General features: G+C 42.3%; 1 protein-coding gene across 1 annotated transcript in view; it reads left to right on the top strand.

Moving 5' to 3' along the window:
• Window positions 1-19886, top strand: part of LOC117362361 (phospholipid-transporting ATPase IB-like) — a 201090-nt gene that overhangs the window by 42901 nt on the left and 138303 nt on the right. The window contains exon 2 of the mRNA XM_033948632.1: window positions 15706-15850. Coding sequence (XP_033804523.1) covers window positions 15706-15850 — 145 coding nt within the window. The remainder of the gene's footprint in view (window positions 1-15705; window positions 15851-19886) is intronic.

The raw sequence follows: 19886 nt of genomic DNA, 5'->3' as shown, positions 1-19886 counted from the left end.
GTGCCTGATTTGGTACAGCTCTGAATTATACTGTGGTTTCTCTCATACTTCTTTAAATCCAGGCATAGAGCAGAAGTGTCAGATTTTGCTGCAGTATTAGAAAGGTGTACTTGGTGCAGGAGTGCTGCAGAGTGTGAAATATGCTGTGCTTTTTGTTCTGGACCAGGCTCAGTACAATTTGAAAGTGCAAAACATATATTTCACAGATTATCAAGGATTATTTATAATCAGCTTTTAGCCTGTTTAATACTCTTAACGATCTTTGAAGGACTTCTGCTGCTGGTTTCATCTTCATCTACCTGGCACAAAACCCAAGCTGGATACTATGTTCCATCGCTGGAAAAGAAGTGGCTCTATAGGTAATTGATTAGTCTACAGCTGCTTTTTGTTGTGCATGTGTAGAAGGTTTGAGTGAAGTAAACAAGACAAGCAGAATTTGGAGTGAATGACTAGCCTGTGCTCATAAATTTTTAATCCTTTGGTAGCTGTGTACAGGAGATTGTAGGCCTCAGAGCTTTTATAGGAGCAGATATAAAGCAACTGCATTAGTTTTAGCTAATTTAGGTTGAAATTAGGGTTATTTATTTTGTTTTCATGTCAAATGGCCGGATTTCATGGAACAGTATTTTTCAGTTGATTACCGTAGATGTAGCATTTGGTAAGCAAGTTTAAACAGAAGAAGCAGCACTGCTTACATCATAATTAAAATATTTATTTATTGAGATTTATTAGCTGCCTTTATGAAGAGATTCACCCAAGATGGTGTACAGCAGGTATAATTCAACATAAAACTTACAATTTTGTTATCAACATAACAGTAATAGAAAGACCAAATATAAACATAAATACAATGAATGAGGAAGAGTTAAAATAAGTAAATTAAAAATAATAGGACTACAATGAAACACTTTATAAATAAATACTTATTAACAGCATTGAAATCCATTAGATTCTAAGAATTTCACTATCCTTTCCTTCAGCAACATTTCCATTATTTTTCCAAAAACTGATGTGAGATTTACTGGCCTGTAGTTTCCTGCTTCATCTCTGCAGCCACTATGTGAAGAGGAACCACATATGCTCTTCTCCAGTCCCGCGGAGAGATATAATACATACTAAAAGAAAGACATATTACTTACGAAGCATCTACCGGTAATCAGCACAAATCAGAACATTCAAATAACATAGATATGATGCTAATGCTTTTCTATAATACAGCTTATCCTGTAGCCGACAGATCAAATGCAGATATTAGATGGGGACAAGATAAGTGATACAGAGAGTGCTTTGGGATAAACAGATGTGAGGCTAAACTTGAGGCAAGTTGTTTTTATAGTTAAACAAGGTATAAGGAACTGATTTAGTGGGTGTGACAAACTAGTTCTGGTACAGAAGGAGCATATAGTCAATTACCCTGTATAGTAAAGACTTGGGGGATGAGCCAGGCTTTCACCTGCTTCCTTAAGTAGAGGTAGTCTGGCGTTAGACGTAGCTCATCTAGGAGTAAATTCCAGAGCATGGGGGCCACTCCTGAGAAAGCTTGCTGGTGGATACTGGATATCTTTTGATGAGGGTACAGGACCTCAGAGATCTCAGTGTATAAAGGGTTAGCTTGTTCTTTAAGTATTCTGGCCAATTTTGTCTAAGGACCTTGAAAATCAAACATGCAGATTTTAATTTAGCCCTGTAAGGTACTGCTAGCCCGTGTAGTTTGTGCAGGAAATGTGTGATGTGGTCATGCTTCTTGCAGCTTTCTATTAGTCACGCTGCAGCATTCTGAATTGGTTGTAGTTGATGCAAACTCTTTTTGGTTAGACCAGTGTACAGGGCATTATAGTAGTCCAGTCGGTGATATTATTATGGCATAGACCACTGTAGTCAGACTTGTCTTTTCAAAATATGGAGAGAGATTTCACAGCTGCCAAAGATGATAGAGACAATTTTTAAAGGTTATTTGAATTTGCGGGATCAAAGTGAGTGATGAGTCTAGCAATATCCCGAGATACTTGACCAGTGATTTTAGGAGGGTTTCATATTTCCCAAAAGATATTTTGAAGTTAGGTATTTGCCCACTTGTGTTAGGAACCCAAAGAATCTCTATTTTGCTTGGGTTCAGGCAGAATTTGTTGTTTGCCCATTCTTGAGTTGTGGTTAAACAGGCAATCAAGTTCAAGTTTCAAGTTTATTTAAATTTAATAAATCGCTTATTAGATACTAAGCGAGTAACATTGAAAATATATGGTATACAACATTAAAATATTTGGTTTACTACATTAAAAGGGGGGTAAACAACAGACTGACAATACTGACGAACTAGAATACTTTAAGGGAAGGACAAAGGAGGGCAAAAGTTACAAAATACTGTTTTCCTAATGAAACGAGAGAGAGTGTCTAATAAGGGGAAAAACATTAGAATTGGGATAAGATGGTTAAAGAGTTATTTTAGAGATTAAAAGAAGCTTTAAAAAGAAAAGTTTTTAAATTAGTTTTAAATAAATTAAGATCTTTGACTTCTCTGATGTATAAGGGAAGAGTATTCCAAGTTTACTCAAAGCTGTGAGTAGATCTGGTTTAATGGGTAATTATGCACATCATCTCCATAGCTAGAATTTTGTGTCCACTGACTGAAGCAGCTCAGCCAGAGGCTTAAGATACAGTAGATATTAAATAAGACGGGAGAGAGTATGGACCCCTGTGACACTCCACAGTCCAGTGCTATTGCTGGACAGAACTGATTGTTGTCTGACAAATAGGATTTGAACCATGTAAATACTGTGTCACAGATACTTGTTTCTATTAGTTTTGTAAGCATGATATTGTGATCCATAGTGTTGAAGACTGCTGAGAAATCCAGCAACACTAGTATCGAGGCAGATCCCTTGCCACAGTTTCTGTGCAGATTATCAAGAATGGACACAAGAACTGTCTTTGTTCCGTACCCAGGTCTGAAGCCAGATTGACATGGGTGTAGGCCAGCATATCGCAAACTGTGTACCATGGCGAGATTCCAGGTGTGTCTCGAGATGCCGGTGAGGAGGAGAGATGCCAACTGACTGGCCTCTCAGCGAAGAGCACATCCTGTAGGCAGTCAGCTGGCACTGGCGCCTCTCCTCCTCTCTGCACCTCTCCTCCTTTCACACCCCCTCCCACTAGTGTAGTAATAGCAAGCTCAGGGCCCTGTCTGGAGGGCCTCCACTCATGCGTGGATGTCGATGTAGTGATGTCACACATGCACATCATGTTATCGAGTCGACATCCGCACACATCAGATGTGGCCCCGAGTTGAGTGTGCTGCAGCTTCAAAAAGTTTGTGAAACACTGGTCTAGGCAATTATTTTCAGTTAGCCAGTTGTTGAGTTGAATACAGACTGTCCAGGAAAGTTTTGCCAGGAAAGGAATGTTAGAGACTGGTCAGTAGTTTTTGAGTTTGTCCTCATCAAGGGAGCTTTTTTTCAGTAGGGGGTGCACTGCAGCTCTTTTTAGTGTTCTTGACAGTTGCCCTTCCACAAGCGAGGAGTTAATGATTTTAGTGGCTCTTTCAATGAAGCCTATGTTTGCTTGTTGTACTATCTTTGCTGGACAGGGGTCGAGAGGGCAGATTGCAGGCCGTAAACCTTTCAGAGTTTTCTCAAGAGCTTTCTCTTTGACCTAGTTGAATGAGTCCCAAATAGTTCTGCATGGTGGGAGGCAGAGTATTCTCTTCATTAATGAGAGCTTTGGTGGGACTATCTGTAGATCTTGATGGAGACCTTTAATTTTGTTGGCAAAATATGTTTTAAGATGTTTTTTTTCTGTCATGAAACTTATTTGTATTGTTTGTCTTGAAGAAATATTTGATGCATTTTGTCTTGGAATCAATAAATGGCATCACGATCGGCAGCTACCCATAGAAATCAGCACCGTTCAGGTGTCAATCACATGATGGTGCTCACAGATAGGCGCCAGAAGTATAGGTTAAGGTTTTCAAGGCCTACATTTCTAGAGCCTATCTGTGATGAGAATTGCGACTATGGAGGTGCCTACCAACACCTAAAGGTACTTCCAGTGTTAACTATGCCTATTTTACGCTTAGGCACTGGTAGGTGCTTACGTAATCACAATTCCAGTGTCATCTATGGAGGTTCCATTTTTAAAAATGTAATTTTAATTGCTTTTAAAAAGCGTGATCAGTGATTGCGTTGATTAAAGACAAACCAATTAAAATGGCGCCATTTATAGAATTTGGGCCTTTGTGTTTCATTTATTTCTCTTTTTTCATTGATATTTATAAGGTTTCTTTTGAAAATGCTTGTTTGTTGTTTCATATTTAGTTTAAATGCATTGCTAAAGATGGATAAGGACAGCTTTCAGGAGCTAATGGCATTATTTGCCTATGTTAATCTTTATTGACATAGGGCCTGATATATTAAGCATTTTCCCCCATACACACAAAATGAGAAAAACCCTTTGTGAAAATTTTGATAACTGGATAAGACAGATTGATCAGAAATGTGTAGGTTAATCTCCTCAATAAAATATTAAATGCATTTGTAATGCTGACTAAGCATTTTGGAATGAACTTCAACTTGCTAAATGTTCAGCTTTTAGTAACTTTAATGCTGCTGTTAATGAATACCTGATAAGAAAACACATTTGTGTTTTGATGGCTACTTACATAATTGCTACATGTAATTAATCTATTATTTTATATTTAATACATTCAATTTACCCTGTGTCTTTCTGAGATCCAGTTGAAAACAAAACATTTGCCTTAATCTGACTTTTTCAGCCACAAAACTTAATTAAAAATAACAATACTAAAGATATGAGTATAAACAAAATCTGCTGAAAAGATTAAAGCAATGAGGAACCGGGGATTTTAAAAGACTAAGGGGTCCTTTTACTACCGGTAAGCTGTGTTTGACACTAATGTGCACCTAATGCAGAAAAAAAAAAAAAAAAAAGGTTTAATATGGGACATGCTAAAGCATTACTTTTGGAATGACCATGTGGTAAATAATTTTTTGAGGGGGTGTATCAAGGACTTTCCTGTACTGACCAGTTATTGCATCTATGTTACCTACAAAATACGTTAGGATAGTTGAGTAGATATTTTATTATGGAAAGGCTCAAATGCTGGGGCGGGTGAGTGTGTGTGTGTGTGAAGAAATTAAACTGTGAGAGTTTGTCACTGAAGACATACATCCCATCTTGAAAGCATAGGAGACAACTTTTCAAAATTAGAGGGGGTGCCCAATATCCTTCCTCTCCCGGCCACCACCAAAAAAGAAATAGTCTTCCAGTTTGTTGAACTTGAAGGTGTGAAGAGCTCACCTCAAACTGGGATGATACCACAAAAATCTAGTGCATTGAGAAGCAGCAAACTCTTATGCTAACAGCCACCGAATCCTGCAAAAACATTCTTAGAACCTATAAATCAAGCTTGTCATGCTACTACAGAATTGAAAGAGCTCAAACATCAACCCTTTCTGTGAAAGGGCAGCACTTCAATAATTATCACACTGAGATCTAGAATACCAATACACATTGAGCCTGAAATTAACATGTGGCACCTGAGCGCACCCTGTAGCTGCAGATTTTAAGTAGCAGTAAGCATGAAGTAGTGCTTACTATCACTTGATAAAAGGGCCCCTTAGTGTTTTTTTAAAGGTTTTTTTTAGGTTGTCTAATGCATGTTCCACTTTGATATTATGTTGAGAATTGTGTTTTTAGTTGGTTAGTGACGCTTTTGCTGTTGCAACATCTTTTTATCTCTTTATGTTGTTATTAACATATTCAAAGTGATTTAATCAGGCCAGAAAGTACTGCGAAGTGCTGCAGGCATTGTGAACTGTCAAAAGCGGTGGTAGCAGCCATTTTAGCTGACAGCGGGCTGCCACTAATGATCCCTTCCACTGGACCACCAGGTATTTAGGTAGGCCCAGGAGGGCCTACTTAGACATGGACAGAGGGGGGCCTGGTAGGGGATATTGATAGGGTTACCATAAAAAACAAAAACCCCGGACACGTGATCCTGCTCTGTTCTGCCTGTAGCCTGTTCTGCCTCCAGCCCTGCCCAGTTCTGCCTTTAGCCCCACCTGGTTCCGCCCTACAGCCCTTTTCCCAGAAAGCCTCCTCTCTTTGCAAGGAGCTCCAGTTGCATCTGGAGGGCCTGGAGCATGCGCATGCATGTGACATCATCTGCGCATGCTCAGAGGCTCTCCAGATGCGGCCAGAGCTTGTAGGGACTTTCTAAAACCTGGACAAACGCCGGGTTTTGGAAAGTCCGACTGGGAGCCTAGACAGTCCTCTAAAAGAGGACATGTCCGGGTTTTCCCAGATGTCTGGTGACCCCAGGTATTGAGGTTTTGGCGCTGGCAGGGAGGAAGGGGGGGGGGGCATTGGTGGAGGGATTGTGAGGGGCATTGGGGCTCCAGGTGCTTTTTAAAAATTTTAAATATAAATAAATTATCCCAGGACAAGCAGGTAGCATATTCTCACATGTGGGTGATGTCACCACGGAGCCCCGGTATGGACACTTTAAAAGTGCATCACCTGTTTAAGGTTTTTAGAAAGTTTGCGATAACCCGCACCACCATGCTTGCGCAAGTGCCTTCCCACCTGACATAGGTGCGTGGCTCCTCAGTTCTTAGTTTTCCATGGAGCTAAGATGTCGTGTTTTTTGAACATTGTTCAATTTTTTGCCTTGCTTTCCTGCTCACACGTATATTTTATAAGCATTCTTTATACTCGTATTTCATACGTTTTTTAGTTTACTTAAAAAAAAAAAGTCTATACTTGAGGTTCTTTTTCCTCACTGTTCTTCCCTTATGGGCTTTGTCCATTGGGGCCTTTTCTTTTTCCTCAGTTATTGAATTCAATTTGGCTGAGGCGGTTTTTCCGTTGATGTCCCGGCTGTTAACTGGTTTTAAAAAGTGTTGCAGGTGCCAATGGCAAATTTCCATAACTGACCCACATAGTTGGTGCTTACAGTGCCTTGACCCTGAACACCGTGTCAAATCCTGTGTGCGGTGTTCTACCCTGCAAAAACGTACAATTACATTACATTAGTGATTTCTATTCCGCCTGTGCCTTGCGGTTCTAGGCGGACTACAAATTAGAAGAGATCCGGACATTACCGAGAGAATTACGTAACAATGATTACCAAGAGAATTACATAACAGTGATTCTTGTATTTTACATGGTATGGTAGAGGATTATAAATTATGAGAGGTCTAGATTTTTTCGAAAGAATTTCATAGTAGGGAATAAAGTGATAACAGGGTACAGTGGAGAATATCAGTATATATTGGTTATGGAGGAAAAATTACCTAATAATGAAGGAGGAAGTTTGTTGGATACTGAAGGTAGGTGCTTATTTAGGAATCGGAATAGTTTTTGGAAGGTAAAGTTCTTGGAGATGACTAGTGTGTTATTCATGTGAGGGAGAGCTTGTGCGAATGGGGAGGAGATTAGTTAGTGGTGACGTGTTTTTTAAATAGAAATGTTTTGATTTCTTTTCGAAACACTTTGATATCTGTTGTTTCGATCATCAGTTTGGTGATGGTGGGGTCAATTTTCGCTGCCTGAGTCGCTAGAAGGCTGTCGTATAGTTTCTTACGTCGGGTACCATTGTGAGGGGGGAAGGTGAATAGGTTTTGAGTTCTCCTTGATCTGTTTGAGTGGTAACGGTATAGGCGGTTGTTTAGGTAACAGGGGGCAGTACCATGAGTTACTTTAAATAGTAAACAATAGAATTTGAATTGAGTTCTTGCTTTCATCGGAAGCCAGTGAGAGTCTATATAGGCGGGGGTGATGTGGTCAAATTTGCTGAGACAGTAGATGAGTCTGATGGCTGTGTTCTGAACGGTCTGTAGTTGTTTTATCATGTTGTTTGGGCATGGTAGGTAGAGGCTATTGCAGTAATCTAAGGTACTAAGTATGAGGGATTGTACAATGATCTTGTAAATGTAAAAATTAAAAGAGTCAAAAGCTTCAACAAGAAAAGTTATTTGGCACCGGTATGGACACCGAGACTACATCCTAGCCTTCAACATCAAAAGCATCGATGTCGGCATTGGGGGACATCGCTCCATCGGGTAAGCCAGCTAAAAAGCTGCCAGCTTCCCAACAGGTCTTGCAGGTCACCATTGCATCGAGTCCCTTGATGCCGACCAAGCAATGACCACTCTTACGTCTGGCCTCTCTTACATCGAGGTGTGCATCCTCTTCACGGTCACCTTCGCTGAGGCCAGACAGGGCACCAATGGTACCAGCAGAACGCCAAACGATACCAGTGTCCTTGTACCATGAGACGTTCGAAATGCTTTTCCAAGTTAGTGACATGTTCAAGCTGCTTGCTCTGACACTGGCTCTATCGGTACCAGCCCAGCCTGAACATAAGGACACTAGGTCCTGCAGTACCGATACTGGATCTCCGGTACCATGCCGATGTTCCATGCATAAAAGCAGCATTTCTCATCGATGCTCTTCCTCATGGTGTTGATCCAGCTCTTTAAGACATCAGCGTTCTTCTTCATCTTCTCGACAATCCAAGTCCACTCAGCATCGTTCATCTTCAGCTACTTCGAAGTGTACACACCGCTCTCCTTTCCGCTCTTCTAAGCGTAAAAGGAAATCGCATCATACATCATCATCTTCATCAGATTGACACCAGTCTCGATGCCATCATTGATCCCAACGCACTCCTTCACCAAAGGACATTTATGATTCAGACTTAGTCTGACTCAGTGGATGATATCCCCGAGTCTACTACAGAGGCTTATGACACGACTTCTGAGAAGTCTGCTCAAAAGTCTCCACAAAGAGCTAAGTCTCCTACTGAAAGACTGTCTTTTACTAAATTCATTTGGCAATTGGGTAAAGAGCTTCCAATCAAGTTAGAAGCCGATTCTGCTCATAGTGCTGAATGGACAAATTTGGCCGTCGCCTATACCAAAACACCATATTGGCTAACAGAGTCCTCAATTACAATTCTATATTTCATGCTATGTCAAGCATTTGGTTAAGAAATTGTCTTCTTTTGATAGATACATTCCTTTAAAGCAATTACAGGATTTTCGTCACATCTCTCGTGCCCTTGCCATGGCTAGGAGGTATATAGTGAGATCGTCTTATGATGCCTTTGAATTGTCTTCCAGAGCCCGGCTATGTCAGTGGCAATGAGATGTCTAGCATGGCTCAGAGTTTCTTATACGAATATCAACCTCCAGGATAGATTGGCAAACATTCCATGCTTGTGATCAGACAAGTTCATATCAGACTAGAAATCCAAAGTCATGGTCTTCTTTTCAATTAGGCTCAATCTACTTAACAATACCCATTCATGAATATCCATTAAACACTACTTCACCTTTACCAGTTGTCTGTTCTGCTCATTCCCAGTGACATACAGTATAACCAGAGAAACCTCAGGCAAAGTTGTGGACTGAAATAAAAGCTGAGTGCATATACAATACAATAGTGTTGTCAAGGCCATTATCATTGTGCACAATGGTCTGCTGTGTTGCATTTTACTGCTTTTATTTTTATTGATTCAGCCTTTTAAAAATTTATCTGCACTTTGCAGAACCTGAATAGTTTTCCTTATGGCAAATGAGCTAGATTTAGGAAATAGGATATCAGGTGTGTTGCAAAATTATGTACATCACATTTAGTAGTTCTTTGCAAGCATAATTGTGACTGTCTACACACTGCTAAGTATAGTTAATAATTGTTTGTTTTTATACATATTTGCATGGTCATATTTATGCAGAAGCACAGACACTGCTGCATTTTGTTGCCTTTGTGAAAACAGTATTTTTTTTTATTTTTGGAATAAAAAAAATTAACTTTTTACTTAATAAAACAATTGTTTTTAGGACAGTCTTCTATAAAAACCTTTTCACTGCAGAAGGGGAGGACAGTGTTTCAAAGCAGGAGAACCATAAGAAAAAGAGATCTAAGGGGTCCTTTTACTAAGGCGCGCTAGCCAATTTAGTGTGTGCTAAACATGCCCATTATATTCTATGGACGCGTTAGCGTTTAGCACGCACTAAAATGCCTAGTGCGCCTTAGTAAAAGAGAACATAAGAATTGCCGCAGCAGGGTCAGACCAGTGGTCCATCATGCCCAGCAGTCCGCTCACGCAGCGGCCCTTAGGTCAAAGACCAGTGCCCTGAGTCAAGCCTTACCTGCTGGTTCAGCAGGAACTTGTATAACTTTGTCTAGAATCCCTGGAGGGTGTTTTCCCCTATAACAGCCTCCGGAAGAGCGTTCCAGTTTCTACCACTCTCTGGGTGAAGAAGAACTTCTTTACGTTTGTATGGAATCTATCCTCTTTTTAATTTTTTGTAATTGTTTATTTATAACAAAAAACAATACAGAGAAACAGCAGTACAGCACAAAAGTAATACATGCACCAAAACTGCAAAAACCTACTGATGTCAACCCCAGCCCTCAACTCCCCCATCCCTTCCCCCTCCCCCCCCCCCCGGTAACAGCAAGTATAATCACAGAGCCCTCAAGATCCAAATAACCCCACTGTTGAGCTTCACAGCACCCCAGGAGCTGGAAAGACAAAAAATAACAAAATCAAAAAAGGGAGCACAAAACCAGTAAGAAATAAACCCCCAATGCCCTCAGACCATGCAGTACCATCAAATCAGCTCACAGCAGAACTCCCCACATCCAATCTCTCCACATCCAGGTATCTCCCCCACATATCATGATATTGCTGCCATTTTCTTGTCATCAGGGCTGAAAGCCTGTAGCGCTCACATACCCATCCCAATTTCTCTCTCATTAGAGTCAAAGTAGGTATAATAGTGCCACGCCAGTGGCGAGCCACAGTCATCCTGGCTGCTGTGAATGCCAGCCATGCCAATCTATCCTGGGTTTCATCCTCTCCTTCTGTGGGAAACCCCAATAAGGCTACCTCCGCCCTTTCCATGAAGGGTACCAGAAGGAGTTTCCCCCCATACTGAAACACCTGCCTCCAGAAGTCCTGAATTGAAGGGCAGCTCCACCACATGTGAAAGAATGTTCCCCGCTGTCCACACCCCTGCCAACATAAATCAGTACCCTGAGCAGACATCTTACTCAGGAGAACCAGGGTCATATACCAGTGGACCAGCAGTTTAAGAGCATTCTCCACCAAAACAGGAGCCACCGCTACATGGTGCATCTGGAACAATATTTTTTCCCAGGTAACCTCATCAAAAACGTGCCCCAAGTCCCCTTCCCAAGCCACCAGGTACGAAGGCTTCTGGGCCCTCTCCTGATGTACCCATTTATACAACAGCGAAATGCAACCTTTCTGGACTGGTGACCCCAACATCTGCTCAAAGTCAGAATCTATCCTCTTTTAACTTTATAGAGTGCCCGCTCGTTCTCTCTACCTTGGAAAGGGTGAACATCCTGTCTTTATGTATTAAGTCTATTCCCTTCATTATCTTGAATGTTTCGATCATGTCCCCTCTCTTCAAGGGAGAAGAGGCCCAGTTTCTCTAATCTCTCACTGTATGGCAACTCCTCCAGTCCCTTAACCATTTTAGTCGCTCTTCTCTGGACCCTCTTGAGTAGTACCGTGTCCTTCTTCATGTACGGCGACCAGTGCTGGATGCAGTATTCCAGGTGGGGGCGTACCATGGCCTGGTACAGCAGCATGATTATCATTCCTAGCATTCTGTTCACCCTTCTCGCCGCCGCCGCCGCACATTGCGCAGACGGCTTCATTGACTTGTCAACCAGTACTCCCAAGTCTCTTTCCTGGGGGTCTCTCCAAGTACTGCACTGGACATCCTGTATTTGTGTATAAGATTTTTCTTACCGACATGCATCACCTTACACTTATCCATGTTAAACCTCATTTGCCATGGCGTGGCCCATTTCTCGAGCATGTTTATGTCACATTGCAGGTGTTCGCAATCATTCTGCGTCCTCACTACTCTGAATAACTTCGTATCGTCTGCAAATTTAATCACCTCACTCGTCGGATCAATTTCCAGGTCATTTATAAATATGTTGAAGTTTCAAGTTTATTATTAAATTTGATTAATCGCCTATTCAAAATTCTAGGCGATGTGCAAATAAGTAAAATTACAGAGTTAGGGGAAACAGACATAACTAACAAAAAAGACTAAGTCTACTAAACATGATAAAAAACCAACTTATACAAACATATTAAAACATGAGGAGAGGCTAGGAAAGAAATACAATCTGATTATAAAGAAAAACAATTAAGGTTAAAAATGATAGGAAAGAGAAAGAAAAAACAAAAAATTTCGGGAAGATAAAAAAATACAAAAAGAGTATAAGCAATTCATTTATTCATTGAATGCATCTTTAAAAAGAAAACGCTTAAGTTTGCTCTTAAATTTTCCGAGTTTTTTTCCTCTCTTAAGTAAATTGGAAGGGAATTCCATGTTTGTGGAGCTGTAACGGAAAAAATGGATTGCCGCCCTGTATTGATAATTTTAAGAGAGGGAATGACCAATAAGTGTTGGTCATTCAACCGCAGTCATTTGGATGTAGTATAAGGAATCAAAACTTTATAAATAAAAGCTGGGGTTTTGAATGTCAGAGATTTAAAGGTAAGCAGACTTAATTTGTACATTATACGATGAGCGACAGGAAGCCAATGGGCCTTTTTAAGTTGCGAGGTCACATGATCAAATTTCTTAGCTTTCATGATAAGTTTAATAGAAGCATTCTGAACGATCTGTAAACGCCTAATTTCCTTTAGAGCCAATCCCTTAAATAGGGCATTACAGTAATCAATTTTTGAAATGACCAAAGAATGAATTAGTATGTTCAGAGACTTTGGACATAAAAATTTAGACACTGAGCAAATCTGACGGAGTCTGTAAAAGGTTGATTTAACAATATGACTAATGTGATCATGATAAGTTAATTTATCATCAAAGATAACCCCTAGAATAACCCCTAGAAGAGCACGGGTCCAAGCATCAAACTCTGCGGCACTCCACTCGTGACGCTTTTCCAGTCCAAGTATTGTCCATTTACCCCACTCTCTGTTTCCTATCTGCCAACCAGTTTTTAATCCACATATTATTTTTCAAACTAGTTGTTCATGCGGGACCTTGTCGAACGTCTTTTGAAAATCCAGATATACATTGTCGACCGGGTTACCCTTGTCTATCTGCCTGTTTACTCCCTCTAAGAAGTGCAGCAAGTTCGTCAAGCAAGTTCTTCCTTTGCTGAAGCCGTCCTGGCTGGTCCTCATTAGATTGTGTTGGTCTAGGTCAGTGGTTCTCAACCCTGTCCTGGAGGATCACCAGGCCAATCGGGTTTTCAGGCTAGCCCTAATGAATATGCATGAGAGAGATTTGCATATAATGGAAGTGATAGGCATGAAAATCTGCTCCATGCATATTCATTAGGCCTGAAAACCCGATTGGCCTGGTGGTCCTCCAGGACAGGGTTGGGAACCACTGGTCTAGGTGATCAATGATGCGGTCCTTTATTATCGCCTCTACCATCTTTCTCGGTACCAAGGTCAGACTCACCGGTCTGTAGTTTCCCGGTTCTCCCCTCGAACCTTTCTTGAAGCTCAGTGTAACATTCGTCACTTTCCAATCTTCCAGAATCCTTCCTGATTTGATCGACAGATTGGCTATTAGTTGGAGCAGTTCAGCTATAGCCCCTTTCAGTTCCTTGATTACCCTCGGATGGATGCCATCCGGTCCTGGGGAATTATCGATTTTAAGCCTATCAATCTGCCTGCATATCTCTACTATACTGACTCTCAACCCTGTCAGTTTCCCGTCTTTCTTTTCTGCGTATAGCCTGTCGGCTTCCAGTATGTTGCGTATATCCTCTTTGGTAAATACAGACACAAAAAATGTGTTTAATTTGTTGATAATGGCTCAAATAGTGAGAGATTAGAGAAACTGGGCCTCTTCTCCCTTTAAAAGAGGAGACTGAGAGGGGACATGATCGAAACATTCAAGATAATGAAGGGAATAGACTTAGTAGATAAAGACAGGTTGTTCACCCTCTCCAAGATAGAGAGAACGAACAGGCACTCTCTAAAGTTAAAAGGGGATAGATTCCGTACAAAAGTAAGGAAGTTCTTCTTCACCCAGAGAGTGGTAGAAAACTAGAATGCTCTTCCTGGAGGCTGTTATAGGGGAAAATACCCTCCAGGGATTCAAGACACACTTAGACAAGTTCCTGCTGAACCAGAACGTACGCAGGTAAGGCTAGTCTCAGTTAGGGCACTGGTCTTTGACCTAAGGGCCGCCGCGTGAGCAGGCTGCTGGGCACGATGGACCACTGGTCTGACCCAGCAGTGGCAATTCTTATGTTTTTATGGATCTTTTTGCTTTTGTTTTGAATGATATATGTTTTGTGCTGGGGGGGTTTCTTGTTAGTTGCTGTAGAGGAGAGGCACAAGGGGATGGTGAGAGGGAAGGAAAGATGCTGCACATGTGGGGGAGAAAAAGGCAAGAGGAAGAATTGGGGTGGAGGAGAGGAATGGAGATGTGATTATTGTACCCCGAAAATAAGACCTAGTGTGTTTTGTGGGCGCAAAATTAATATGACAGTGTCTTATTTTCGAAGAAACAAGGTAGTAGTATACAATATTTCTAAAATAATGGGCATAGTGACGTGCTGCTAAACACATGTCCCTTTGAATATCCAGTCCTTTCTGTTTTGTATTTATTTTTAATATTTAAACTTGTACATGTTGGGACAGTGGAACACCCTTTTGGTTGGGCGGGGCGGGGGGGGGGGGTGTGTGGAGGCAAATATGCTCCTTAGCTTGATACCTGAGAAGCAAAATGTTGGTTGGGCCTTTGTTCCTGTGGACTGTAGTAAACTGGTTACATTTTGTGAGAAAATTATCCATAGGAATAGGCAATTCATTAAATACTGATTTGTGAATGATTAACGTTTAAAATCAAGATTACCTTCCATATAGAAACCTTTTTTTTTTAAAGCAGCGCCGATAACTTGAATGAGAAGACATTTGGTACCTATGTTATTAATCGAGGCAGAAGGATGGGCAAGCTCTCCCTAGGGGCTTTCCCTAGGAAACGCCTAGTTTTCTGGTAAACTGTAAACCTGTTTTCTGTTGGAGCTTAAGTGCTTTACCTTGGCTATGCAGTCCTCCCAAACATATATAGACATTTTGTATTTTTATGTCTCCGTTCTTTTCCTAGACGATCCTGTTTCCAAGGCAATCATGCTTGTTTAGTCTCCCACGTAAATTATTTTATTATTACTTTTGCGCGCCATTTGTGTTCTACCTGCCTAAATTGATAGGCATATAGTTTAGGGTGGGTGGTGCCCGCGCGTTTGGAAAGGCCACTATTACTTTTCATTTTAGCGGCATATGAAAACAGTGTTTGTCAGGTTTTTGTGCCTCCATCAGCAGCTTTGCGGGGAGGCTGCGCCGTCTTGCTTGTAAATGCTAACAATAGCCTGGGAGGGGTTTAGCCGCGCGTGCTCCTGGCCTATGGAGGAGGAGAGGGGCTGTTAGTGGGGGAGCTGGAGTGCTACTGCTTTCCGCGTGCCATAAAACCAGAGAGCGCGAGTCTCAATTCTCGCCGCTTCAGAGGAAAGGTAAACTGACGGGTCACTTTTGCCTCGTCCATCATCCTCAAGCTTCTCCTCAAAGAAACGTTCAGACTGGTCTAGGAGGGTTTCTTATACCTTTTTAGTCTTTCCTCATTTGGATTATTTTCTTGTTGATAACAGAGCCAGTGTGTTCCTCCACGGGCTATAGGAAAGCAGATGATAAGATGTCTGAGGCCACGTCGTCTGCAGACCGAGTGGAGGCGGGAGTCCGCATCATTTACATCGGACAGCCTCAGATCGCGAAGTTCCGGAACAATCGGGTCAGGTAAGGGGCAGCAGCTTATAGCCGGCAAACTAACAAAGAAACAAAAAGTACAGGTGTGTAGTACTAGTGTTCTCCCTAGCTAAATAACTAAGTTTGAAAATGAATGCTGACGAATGGATAACAATTCAGTGAGTATTTGTTTGTTTTTTTTGGTTATTCTGATTTTGAATATAAGTTGCTCTATGTTATAAGATGTTCTTTTGACTTGATAATTTTAAGTTGCAAGATATTGATTGTAATCAAATACAAAAGATGGGATTGTAAATACTGTAGTAACTGATGGCAGATAAAGACTCAAATGGTCTATCCTCCCACATAGATTCAAGCTCATCTGGTAGATATGCATATGAATATACCTTTTGCAAGAATACTTTTCATGAGCAAAGTTATGAAAACTTAGCAATGTTCTGATAACAACTTTCAGCTTTAAAGCTGCAATAGTCTTGAACCACTGTGTTTTTGATTGGGACTCTTAAGAGGTAAATTTGAATTATAGTTGGGGACAGAGAACTTCTATCAGGTTGGAGGCCTTTTTAAAAATTTAACAGTCATTTTCCTTTGTATTTTGATCTGATCTGTTGTTATGCTTTTATGTGCTTTTGCAATAAGCTTTATATCTTCCTTTGTGGATATGTCATTATTTTTATGATACATACACTTATGTTTTATATATGTTTGTGTTTTAGTGTCCCTTGAGGAAGGCACTCTATGGTGCTGAAACTTGAATCCTTGTTGGCATTTTTTACCATTGTGTTATAAGTAAATTTATATAATTTGAGTCTGCGTGGATTGGACTTGACATCTCGCTTGCCTTTTTGTTTGTTCTTTGTGCATCACAAGGCAAGACTCTTCTTTCTTTTGGTAGAATGATTCCAGGTGCCAGAATACTCAGGTGCAATATTTATTAAAGATTGCGTGCTAATTAAATAATAAAGATATTATAATGAAACTTCTTAAATTCAAAAAAACTATTATGAGTGAAGTCACTGCCAATGAAATCAAGAATTATATCAATTTAAAATTTAAATTGATAAATTGGTTCTTTGCATATATTTCAAGACAATTTCTGAAGTGATAATTGGCTTGATGGTACACTTTTGTTTGAATATGACTACCACTAAAATTAAATCATAGGTCAACCTTTCATGTATTTAAACCAACCTCGGTGTTTAAAAATAATCTGTGCAAATAACTTTTCAAAGGACATTATAAAACTCCCATCTCATACAAATTTTCTGTAGTTCTCAACTTCTTTACATAATTAGGGGCCTGTTTACTAAAGCAGTGTTTCTCAACTTGTGGTACGCGTACCCTAGGGGATATGCGGGCCGCCTGTTGGGGATACACAGGCTGGCCACAGCCTGGGATCTCTCCCTGCCTCTCCCACCCACTGAAACCGCAGCTGCGCTTGATTTCTCCATGGCTCCCCACCCCACCCCACCCCAAAACTGACCCTGACACCCGACACACTCCCCCCCACCGACCCTACTACCCACCTAAGCCGACGCAGCAACAGTGACTGCACAAGCGGCCAGCCCAGAAGCCTTCCCTCCGACATCAATTTTGGGCTGGAACTTCCTCTTTGACGTCAGAATTGACGTTGGGGGGGGGGAGGGGGAAGGCTTGTGGGCCGGCAGCTTGTGCAGTCGCTGCACACGCCTGGCCCATCTCTATTGCTGGGTCGTTGGCGGCGGGGGGAAATGGAGTGTGTCGGGTGAGTCGGGGGTGGAGTATGGAAGCAGGAAGAAATCAGTGGTTGTGGCTTCAGGGGAAGGGACAGGCTGGGAGGGTGGAAGAAAAATTTGGAGGGAATGGAGTGTGTTGGGTGGCAGGGGCAGGCAAGAAGAGAGGAAAAAAAGTTGGAGGGAATGGAGTGTGTTGGATGGCAGGGGACAGGCAAGGAGAAAGGAAGAAAAAGTTGGGGGAGGGATTGGATTGTGTTGGGTGGCAGGGGGCAGACAGGGAGAGAGGAAAAAAAAGTTGGACTCATGGAGGGACAGAGAGAGATGTCTCTCTGGAGGAGAGGAAGCATGCAGGAGGAAGAAAGAAAGAAAGAAATATTGGATGCAGAGTCAGAATGAAGTGCAACCAGAGACTCATGAAATCACCAGACAGCAAAGGTAGGAAAAATTATTTTATTTTCAATTTAGTGATCAAAATGTGTCAGTTTTGAGAATTTATATCTGCTGTCTAATGTTTTACACTATATTTGTCTATTTTTCTATAGTTGTTACTGAATGACACTACATATTTTAAAATCATCTGTTTTGACCTCTTTGAAAACCCCCCAAATATAAATGATAATTAACATTTTCTGTGCCTACAGTGTGCTTTGTGGTTTTTTTAAAATTTTGTGGTTACCATTATGTATTAATAAGATTATGTTGTATGTATATGAAAAATGGATGGAAGAACTTGCATTACAATTAGTACTATTATTATGGGGATGGAGTCAGGAGCGGAGTTTGGGTGGGTCTGGGGCAGAGTTTGGGCAGGTCTGGGGTGGAACTTGGGTGGGGGTACTTGGTTGATATTTGTTAGGCTCAGGGCTGTGGAGTCGGAGTCGAGGAGTCAGAGACAATTTTGGGTACCTGGAATCGGAGTCGATAAAAATGTACCGACTCCGATTCCTGATAAATTTAAATTATAATTTAAAAAATACAGCAAGTTCAAATGTCCCATTTCACAAACAATAGTCATAATTAAGTACTTCTCTGATGTAAGAATAAAGCCCAGTGCATAGTTTTATTTCTACTAGTGTGAAGTTCAGCTGAGTTATTATACAACCTGACATTCACATTATTGTAATCTGGATTATCCCAGGACAAGCAGGCATGTTATTCTCACATGTGGGTGACGTCATCTACGGAGCCCCAGCGCGGACAGCTTTTCAAGCAAACTTGATTGAAGTTTCAAGTTTGCTATGCTGCACCACGCATGTGCATGCCTTCTTGCCCACTAGAGGGCGCATCCCCACCTCGTGGTCCTCAGTTCAGTTTTTTCCGCGGAGCCAGAAGCCCTGTGGAAATTGTGCTCTCTCTTTTTTGCCTTCTGACACCGCGTCTGAGTCGTTTTTCTCGGTCGCTGTGCTTGCTTTATTTTTTTATTCGTTCGTGTGTTTGTTAATCGTCGAAAAAAAAAAAAAAAAAAGATATTTCGTTCGGCTCCGGGGGCTCCCGGTAGCCGCGGCCGCGGGACCTCGTTCCGTTCCCGGCTGTTTTTCGATTTCATGTCCCGTCCTTTGACGGGCTTTAAAAAGTGCACCCGATGCGATCGGCTACTTTCTCTCACTGATCCCCACCGGTGGTGCTTGCTTTGCCTGGGTCCCGAGCACCCCACCGATTCCTGTCCCAGGTGCTCGACTTTTCAGCCAAGAGCTCTCCGCCGCCGTCGTGCCAGAATGGCGGAGCTCTTTGCTGTCGACCCCGTGGAGCAGGCCTCGACGTCGGCCTCGGTTTCGGCCCCGGCCTTGACCTCGGCCTCGACTCCTTCGGCCTCGCCGAGACATCCTGCTTCCTCGAAGCCGACGGCCTCGACTTCGAAGTCGATGGGGGGTAAGTCCTCTCTTCCTTCCTCAGCTCCAATTTCGAAGAAGCCATCCTCGGGATCCTCGACGGGGGCGGGTGGGTCGTCCTCGGCCCTGCCCCGAGCGTTGAAGTCGGGTGCCCCGCGGGAATACTCGAGACCGAGGTCGCCCTCGAGGGAGCACCCGCCGGCCCCGGATCTACCAGCCATGATGGCGGTGCCGGCTTTTCAGGACTTGCTCCGTGCCCTCATTACCTCGGAGCTGTCCGGCGCCTTAGCGCACCTGCAGCCGGCTTCGGCCCCGAGTGCCCCGGCTTCGGCGGCCTCGGTCTCGGTGCCCTCGACCTCGGCCCCCGGGGTGGTTCCAACCTCGACCCCGACCTTGCCCTCGACCTCGGTCGACCAGCCGGAACGGAGTGTGCGGCCTCGGGACAAGGTGCGGAGAGTTCGGAGGATCTCTTCCACTTCTTCCTCGTCGAGGTCCTCCCGGGGCTCCTCGCCCTCGGGTTGG

This window comes from Geotrypetes seraphini, chromosome 6, assembly GCF_902459505.1.
Source record: "Geotrypetes seraphini chromosome 6, aGeoSer1.1, whole genome shotgun sequence".
Lineage (NCBI taxonomy): Eukaryota > Metazoa > Chordata > Amphibia > Gymnophiona > Dermophiidae > Geotrypetes > Geotrypetes seraphini.
The sequence above is the reverse complement of the archived record's forward strand: the minus strand, read 5'-3'. Positions and strand labels throughout refer to the sequence as shown.